Raw genomic sequence first — 9,541 nt, 5'->3', positions numbered from 1 at the left:
ACACAACTTGGTTAGACATATGGCTTTGATTTTATAGTAACATTTTTGTAAAATATATATTTTATATAAAATTTAAATATTTATTACAGTATTTTATATTTACAGTCAATCATAACATATATTCCATATTTTGAAATGCTTTCACTTCAGCAATAATCTGCCGAGTGTCTTCTTTAAAACAAGACCAAACTTAAGTCAAAGCATTCTTGAATTACAGCCCTTTAAGTTTGGATAGTGCATTTTCATGTGTATTCTCAAAAAGGGGTTAACATCCACTGCATACATTTGAGCAGTTAATAACATTAGTGTTGTGTTGCCACTTGCAGCTATAGCTAAAGATCACGGAAAACACTCCCGTCACCAGTCAAAACTCAACAGATTTGGTCATGTTTTGGGCCAGTGATGAACTCTCTGTACTCGGATAGAGAAAAACCGAAGAACTTTATAAAAAATTATTGTGTTCTCCAGGGCTGGAAAATATTTGTCGCCGATTTCCCAGGACGAGTGGGAGCCCTGATATATACTGGGAGCGTGCAAATCGGCCGTCGAATTATTGGGAAATTCACTTTAAATGGATTTAAAGAGTCTGATCGGTTTGGTTGAATGAACAGGCACAGCACACCCAGGCTTCTCCTTCAGTCATAAATATGCCAAGTTTATTGTCATGTATATAGAGCAAACACAAAACCAAAACTGTTATCAGATAATGTCTGAATACTCAAACTATGCCTGATGCTCTACTTCGCCAGACATACTCTTAAATAGCCTGTTCTACAGTATAATATTAATCATTTAATGGAAAATGCTACAAAACCTTTGCATACAAATGGAGTAGAAAAGAGTCAGCCAAACAAACAATGTTATGTACAATACTGGCCATTTGAATTGCTCTTGGTGAAACCAATTAAATTCCCCTCGATATCTATTGTAAAGGGCAAAACGCACAACATGTTAATTTAGTTTAGCCTCCAACATTGGGAGAAATGGAATCAATCCAACTCAACAAAGGCCGAAACAGTGAACAGATGACCTCCGGAGTTTCAGAGATTAGGTCTCCCCAGGGTCTCTGGATTTCTCAGTGGATTATTCGTGTTTAAAGTGGGTACAGTAACACTACTTGAGGAGGAACCAACCACTCGAGTGTCCATTGGCTTTGCCAACACTTGAACTATATTTAAAATGGCACCATCTGGGCTCAACAGCAGTTTACTCGGACTGGGGGCCGTGTTTTGACCATGTAGTGGCTGGGGTACAATAGCAGGCTTTCCCATTGTCCCAGGTTGCACAGCTCTGATGGCCGGACAAGGTGTCAGTATGTTCATAGAGGGAGGGACACTTGCGATGCTTGGACCACCGATTGGTGGAACCATTGCAACTGGAAGTTTCTGCATCCGTGATATCGTGCTGCTCATGGGTGGAACGGTCATCATCGGTGAATGCCGTGCAATTGCGGTTTTCATTGGAGGCATGGTCACTTGGTTTTGAGAGGGTCTTCCTTGCAAGAGCATTGGAGAGGTTGTGCTTAATAAGCCTCCTTGGGGAGGAGAGGTGTCTTTGGGACCTTGAGAAACGTCGGAGGATTGAAAGGCAGGAAGTCTCACAGTGTCTGATGATGGACGTAGAGCTGAGAGAGCAGTAGATGCATTCAGTGGAGCTCTTGTGCTCAGCTGTTGATGGACTCGATTGTTTGGTGAGGGTAGCCTGACTGGTGTTACCAATCTCACACCTTGTATAACCGAAGGAGGGGTTGAACTGTTTGGAGCTCTAGGAACAGGGGAAGCAATGCCTTGCAATCCTCCAGGACAGGAGTTGATGAGCAGAACATGGCTGCCAGGTCCAAGGCCTTGAGAAGGTACAACAAATCTGGTGTTGTTGATCAGGAGCTGAGTCCCAGGGGCAAGCGGGGCAGTGGTGTTGATCACTATTTTCTCCTGGACACTCTTTGCGGTAGAGGTAATGACCGCTGGAGGAGTCAAAGCAAGAGGACTGGACACTCCAGAAGAGGTTGTTTTAATCAGTGGGCGTGAAGTGCAGAAGGATGTGATCATTGGTGTCTTGTTAGCGGTAGTGTGTTTGTTAATCAGGCTTCCTGAAAGAGAGGTCGAGCTCAACCCTGGTTTACAGTGAAGAGCGTTTAACGTTGAAGGTACATCCGGTTTTACCACTGACAAAAGTGCAGAAGAAGCCATGTGGCCGGTGCCTAGCGTTGAAAACGTGAGCGTTTTCCCATCAACAGTCCCAGGTACTTTCAGAGAACTTTCCGTGTTTCCCGACGCACTTGGAGTTGACGTCCCAGGTACTCTGGAGACAATCACAGGTGTCGTTTTCACGCCTGCTGATGGCATACCTTTGTTTGTACCGAGTATTCTTGACATTAACCCTGGGACACCGATGCTCTGGATGTTTGTACCAGAAGAAGAACAGGATAAGGCCGTCCCCAACTTGGGAATGACCTTCAACGCTGGTGTGCTAGTAGAGGAAATGTTGACCTCGGATGCAGACGCCTCTTTTGGAATGGTAAGTGCTGAGTTGCTTATGAACATGACCCGTGATCCTGGCAACGTACTGGTTGCTGTAGTAGTGCTGACCTTTGATGCTGGTGAAGGCGAGACCAGGAAAACCTTTTGGAAAGCAGATTGATCCGGAGTTCTGCTTCCTGGTAGAGGCCGCTTTCGTGGGGGTTTCATTCCACATTTGGAGACCGTGTTCTGCAGAAAGCCTTGGATGTCTTTCGCAGTTACAAGGACGCTATTACTGTCTTTGCTTGTGGCCAGGAGTGCGGATTCACCAGGGATTGATGTTTTGGCTGGAGTGCCATCATTGCTAATTGAAGGAGCCACAAAAGTAGATGAGCTTACCGGAACAACATCCTTCGAGAAAGACTGAGGAGTGACTCCAGTGGACGTGGAAGACTTTGACACCAGAAAGGCTTGCAGTTGTGGCGATATGGTGAAAACCGAGGTGGGTGGCAAAGCCCCCGATCCACTATCGGACGTCTGCACCTTGACCACCCCTGTGTTTCCTCCTCTCGTGGTGACAAGGATGGACTGCGAGTCTCTAATGCACACTGTCCTGAGCTCCTGTTTAGCGTCAGGTTTGGTCGGACCACTACTAGCTGATTTGTTCACGACCACCTTTGGCTCAGTAGTCTTTTTAGGCACAGCAATGCTCCTTAAATTGGGTGTAACGACAGCAGATGGTGCTCTGGCAGTGCTAGTATCTTTCAATGGCGCCACCTGCTGGACAGGAACCTTGTTTTCCGGTATGGTGAAGCCTGAAGCATTGGACACGTACGTTGTGGTCTGAGGTGCAGAGGCCTTGTTATCAACGCTTTGAATCAGTAGATTTGAAGGCAGTATAACAACTTGTTGCATTGATTTCTGATCTGATATCGTCTGCGCTGAGAACTTTACAGAAGTGCTTCCTTTCCTGAGAAGCCCCACGCCACCTGCGGTCTTGTACACCACCTGTTCAGTGCTTTCGGTTGTGAAAGTTGTAGTCGGGGTTTCTGTCGAGACGGTTGTAGTTGATAATCGGACAGGCGGCAGAGTTACAGAAGTCTTGTTCCCATCCCGCAGAACCTGAGCCATCACTGAAGCCTTAGGATGACTTATTAAGGTCACTTTGTTTCCAACACTCTTGGCCAGCAGCGCCTGGATGGGTTTGCAAGAACCCTGAAAGCTACTCAAAGGCGGAGGCAACGCTGACACTCGTGGGATCACCGTTGCTTGTTCCCTGGATGCATCTTCCACATTCGACTCAGAGCTCTCTGGGTCTGTTTTGCCTCTCTTGCATAGGCTCAGTTCATCCCCGATTGCACCGCTCTGACGGCGCTTTGAGCTGCGAGTGAAGGGTCCAGACTCTGATGAATGCATGACCATTTCAGGTCTTGATTCGTGATTTCCTAGATTCACATTCTCTGCGAAAAGAAAGGGCAGCAAACATCAGTATCACAAAACAACAGTGTGATGAATGCATAAAATGGAAAACGGAAGCAATGTGTGCTGCTCCAACAACAAACACAAGGGTATTTGAAACACTTCCTTGTAATGAACTCATCATTCGATACTATCGACCACAACATTCTTTTGAATAGACTCGAAAATGAAGAAGAACAACACCGAAGTCGAGCCTAACTGTCGGGACGCCTGGCGCTCTTTTTTTGATCGCCTTTTTTTCGTATCATATATTTTAATAATGATCATAAATTAAGAATCATTTGAAAGTTTACGAACTCAAAATTCATCCTGTGAAAACCGTTTTGAAATCAGACATTGCGTCACCATGGAAACGGTACTTTAAATTCTTCCACTGGGCTCCTCCCCCTAGTGGGCGGCGTTATGTTTCGTATTACAACATTTATTTTAACGACTTTATAATCAAAATCTTTTCTAATCTTGACAAAACGCATATCGTCGGAAAGGTCTGAGTCTCAAGGGTCCATATTTGGTGACTGTTTTGTGATGGAAGTGACATTTGGACTGAAATTTACAGGAAACAGAAACAATCAATGGAAAGTGGATGACGCCCGGTGGCTGTTTTTGGTACAGCGCCTAAACAAAATCTCATGGATACTTCAATTTTTGTGATATCAACTTCAAATTTGGAACACAACTTGGTTAGACATATGGCTTTGATTTTATAGTAACATTTTTGTAAAATATATATTTTATATAAAATTTAAATATTTATTACAGTATTTTATATTTACAGTCAATCATAACATATATTCCATATTTTGAAATGCTTTCACTTCAGCAATAATCTGCCGAGTGTCTTCTTTAAAACAAGACCAAACTTAAGTCAAAGCATTCTTGAATTACAGCCCTTTAAGTTTGGATAGTGCATTTTCATGTGTATTCTCAAAAAGGGGTTAACATCCACTGCATACATTTGAGCAGTTAATAACATTAGTGTTGTGTTGCCACTTGCAGCTATAGCTAAAGATCACGGAAAACACTCCCGTCACCAGTCAAAACTCAACAGATTTGGTCATGTTTTGGGCCAGTGATGAACTCTCTGTACTCGGATAGAGAAAAACCGAAGAACTTTATAAAAAATTATTGTGTTCTCCAGGGCTGGAAAATATTTGTCGCCGATTTCCCAGGACGAGTGGGAGCCCTGATATATACTGGGAGCGTGCAAATCGGCCGTCGAATTATTGGGAAATTCACTTTAAATGGATTTAAAGAGTCTGATCGGTTTGGTTGAATGAACAGGCACAGCACACCCAGGCTTCTCCTTCAGTCATAAATATGCCAAGTTTATTGTCATGTATATAGAGCAAACACAAAACCAAAACTGTTATCAGATAATGTCTGAATACTCAAACTATGCCTGATGCTCTACTTCGCCAGACATACTCTTAAATAGCCTGTTCTACAGTATAATATTAATCATTTAATGGAAAATGCTACAAAACCTTTGCATACAAATGGAGTAGAAAAGAGTCAGCCAAACAAACAATGTTATGTACAATACTGGCCATTTGAATTGCTCTTGGTGAAACCAATTAAATTCCCCTCGATATCTATTGTAAAGGGCAAAACGCACAACATGTTAATTTAGTTTAGCCTCCAACATTGGGAGAAATGGAATCAATCCAACTCAACAAAGGCCGAAACAGTGAACAGATGACCTCCGGAGTTTCAGAGATTAGGTCTCCCCAGGGTCTCTGGATTTCTCAGTGGATTATTCGTGTTTAAAGTGGGTACAGTAACACTACTTGAGGAGGAACCAACCACTCGAGTGTCCATTGGCTTTGCCAACACTTGAACTATATTTAAAATGGCACCATCTGGGCTCAACAGCAGTTTACTCGGACTGGGGGCCGTGTTTTGACCATGTAGTGGCTGGGGTACAATAGCAGGCTTTCCCATTGTCCCAGGTTGCACAGCTCTGATGGCCGGACAAGGTGTCAGTATGTTCATAGAGGGAGGGACACTTGCGATGCTTGGACCACCGATTGGTGGAACCATTGCAACTGGAAGTTTCTGCATCCGTGATATCGTGCTGCTCATGGGTGGAACGGTCATCATCGGTGAATGCCGTGCAATTGCGGTTTTCATTGGAGGCATGGTCACTTGGTTTTGAGAGGGTCTTCCTTGCAAGAGCATTGGAGAGGTTGTGCTTAATAAGCCTCCTTGGGGAGGAGAGGTGTCTTTGGGACCTTGAGAAACGTCGGAGGATTGAAAGGCAGGAAGTCTCACAGTGTCTGATGATGGACGTAGAGCTGAGAGAGCAGTAGATGCATTCAGTGGAGCTCTTGTGCTCAGCTGTTGATGGACTCGATTGTTTGGTGAGGGTAGCCTGACTGGTGTTACCAATCTCACACCTTGTATAACCGAAGGAGGGGTTGAACTGTTTGGAGCTCTAGGAACAGGGGAAGCAATGCCTTGCAATCCTCCAGGACAGGAGTTGATGAGCAGAACATGGCTGCCAGGTCCAAGGCCTTGAGAAGGTACAACAAATCTGGTGTTGTTGATCAGGAGCTGAGTCCCAGGGGCAAGCGGGGCAGTGGTGTTGATCACTATTTTCTCCTGGACACTCTTTGCGGTAGAGGTAATGACCGCTGGAGGAGTCAAAGCAAGAGGACTGGACACTCCAGAAGAGGTTGTTTTAATCAGTGGGCGTGAAGTGCAGAAGGATGTGATCATTGGTGTCTTGTTAGCGGTAGTGTGTTTGTTAATCAGGCTTCCTGAAAGAGAGGTCGAGCTCAACCCTGGTTTACAGTGAAGAGCGTTTAACGTTGAAGGTACATCCGGTTTTACCACTGACAAAAGTGCAGAAGAAGCCATGTGGCCGGTGCCTAGCGTTGAAAACGTGAGCGTTTTCCCATCAACAGTCCCAGGTACTTTCAGAGAACTTTCCGTGTTTCCCGACGCACTTGGAGTTGACGTCCCAGGTACTCTGGAGACAATCACAGGTGTCGTTTTCACGCCTGCTGATGGCATACCTTTGTTTGTACCGAGTATTCTTGACATTAACCCTGGGACACCGATGCTCTGGATGTTTGTACCAGAAGAAGAACAGGATAAGGCCGTCCCCAACTTGGGAATGACCTTCAACGCTGGTGTGCTAGTAGAGGAAATGTTGACCTCGGATGCAGACGCCTCTTTTGGAATGGTAAGTGCTGAGTTGCTTATGAACATGACCCGTGATCCTGGCAACGTACTGGTTGCTGTAGTAGTGCTGACCTTTGATGCTGGTGAAGGCGAGACCAGGAAAACCTTTTGGAAAGCAGATTGATCCGGAGTTCTGCTTCCTGGTAGAGGCCGCTTTCGTGGGGGTTTCATTCCACATTTGGAGACCGTGTTCTGCAGAAAGCCTTGGATGTCTTTCGCAGTTACAAGGACGCTATTACTGTCTTTGCTTGTGGCCAGGAGTGCGGATTCACCAGGGATTGATGTTTTGGCTGGAGTGCCATCATTGCTAATTGAAGGAGCCACAAAAGTAGATGAGCTTACCGGAACAACATCCTTCGAGAAAGACTGAGGAGTGACTCCAGTGGACGTGGAAGACTTTGACACCAGAAAGGCTTGCAGTTGTGGCGATATGGTGAAAACCGAGGTGGGTGGCAAAGCCCCCGATCCACTATCGGACGTCTGCACCTTGACCACCCCTGTGTTTCCTCCTCTCGTGGTGACAAGGATGGACTGCGAGTCTCTAATGCACACTGTCCTGAGCTCCTGTTTAGCGTCAGGTTTGGTCGGACCACTACTAGCTGATTTGTTCACGACCACCTTTGGCTCAGTAGTCTTTTTAGGCACAGCAATGCTCCTTAAATTGGGTGTAACGACAGCAGATGGTGCTCTGGCAGTGCTAGTATCTTTCAATGGCGCCACCTGCTGGACAGGAACCTTGTTTTCCGGTATGGTGAAGCCTGAAGCATTGGACACGTACGTTGTGGTCTGAGGTGCAGAGGCCTTGTTATCAACGCTTTGAATCAGTAGATTTGAAGGCAGTATAACAACTTGTTGCATTGATTTCTGATCTGATATCGTCTGCGCTGAGAACTTTACAGAAGTGCTTCCTTTCCTGAGAAGCCCCACGCCACCTGCGGTCTTGTACACCACCTGTTCAGTGCTTTCGGTTGTGAAAGTTGTAGTCGGGGTTTCTGTCGAGACGGTTGTAGTTGATAATCGGACAGGCGGCAGAGTTACAGAAGTCTTGTTCCCATCCCGCAGAACCTGAGCCATCACTGAAGCCTTAGGATGACTTATTAAGGTCACTTTGTTTCCAACACTCTTGGCCAGCAGCGCCTGGATGGGTTTGCAAGAACCCTGAAAGCTACTCAAAGGCGGAGGCAACGCTGACACTCGTGGGATCACCGTTGCTTGTTCCCTGGATGCATCTTCCACATTCGACTCAGAGCTCTCTGGGTCTGTTTTGCCTCTCTTGCATAGGCTCAGTTCATCCCCGATTGCACCGCTCTGACGGCGCTTTGAGCTGCGAGTGAAGGGTCCAGACTCTGATGAATGCATGACCATTTCAGGTCTTGATTCGTGATTTCCTAGATTCACATTCTCTGCGAAAAGAAAGGGCAGCAAACATCAGTATCACAAAACAACAGTGTGATGAATGCATAAAATGGAAAACGGAAGCAATGTGTGCTGCTCCAACAACAAACACAAGGGTATTTGAAACACTTCCTTGTAATGAACTCATCATTCGATACTATCGACCACAACATTCTTTTGAATAGACTCGAAAATGATGTCGGCATTAGTGGAATTGCACTGGCATGGTTTAAATAACGGGTGTCCAAACTTTTTAAAAAGGGGGCCAGATTCGATTTTGTGGACACATTCCTTTTCGATTATATACACTCACCTAAAGGATTATTAGGAATACATGTTCAATTTCTCATTAATGCAATTATCTAATCAACCAATCACATGACAGTTGCTTCAATGCATTTAGGGGTGTGGTCCTGGTCAAGACAATCTCCTGAACTCCACACTGAATGTCGGAATGGGAAAGAAAGGTGATTTAAGCAATGTTGAGCGTGGCATGGTTGTTGGAGCCAGACGGGCCGGTCTGAGTATTTCACAATCTGCTCAGTTACTGGGATTTTCACACACAACCATTTCTAGGGTTTACAAAGAATGGTGTGAAAAGGGAAAAGCATCAAGTATGCGGCAGTCCTGTGGGAGAAAATGCCTTGTTGATGCTAGAGGTCAGAGGAGAATGGGCCGACTGATTCAAGCTGATAGAAGAGCAACTTTGACTGAAATAACCACTCGTTACAACCGAGGTCTGCAGCAAAGCATTTGTGAAGCCACAACACACACAACCTTGAGGCGGATGGGCTACAACAGCAGAAGACCCCACCGGGTACCACTCATCTCCACTACAAATAGGAAAAAGAGGCAACAATTTGCACCAGCTCACCAAAATTGGACAGTTGAAGACTGGAAAAATGTGGCCTGGTCTGATGAGTCTGGATTTCTGTTGAGACATTCAGATGGTAGAGGCAGAATTTGGCGTAAACAGAATGAGAACATGGATCCATCATGCCTTGTTCCCACTGTGCAGGCTG

The 9,541-nt window shown here is 45.4% G+C and overlaps 2 protein-coding genes across 2 annotated transcripts in view; both read right to left on the bottom strand.

The window, feature by feature from the left end:
- Nucleotides 1–636: 636 nt before the first annotated feature.
- On the bottom strand, nt 637–4,671 carry LOC307137642 (putative bromodomain-containing protein 10). Its single transcript, XM_079835443.1, has one exon. The coding sequence runs from the start codon at nt 3,879–3,881 to the stop codon at nt 1,041–1,043; it is 2,841 nt and encodes a 946-aa protein (XP_079691569.1). The 5' UTR covers nt 3,882–4,671; the 3' UTR covers nt 637–1,040.
- A 567-nt stretch (nt 4,672–5,238) lies between these two features.
- Nucleotides 5,239–9,541, bottom strand: part of brd10 (bromodomain containing 10) — a 20,638-nt gene continuing 16,335 nt past the window's right edge. Inside the window, exon 10 of the mRNA XM_079835442.1 lies at nt 5,239–8,527. Coding sequence (XP_079691568.1) covers nt 5,649–8,527 — 2,879 coding nt within the window. The 3' untranslated portion in view covers nt 5,239–5,648. The remainder of the gene's footprint in view (nt 8,528–9,541) is intronic.

This window comes from Gobio gobio, assembly GCF_949357685.1.
Source record: "Gobio gobio genome assembly, chromosome: 14".
Taxonomy (NCBI): domain Eukaryota; kingdom Metazoa; phylum Chordata; class Actinopteri; order Cypriniformes; family Gobionidae; genus Gobio; species Gobio gobio.
This window is presented reverse-complemented; position numbering and strand designations above follow the sequence as displayed.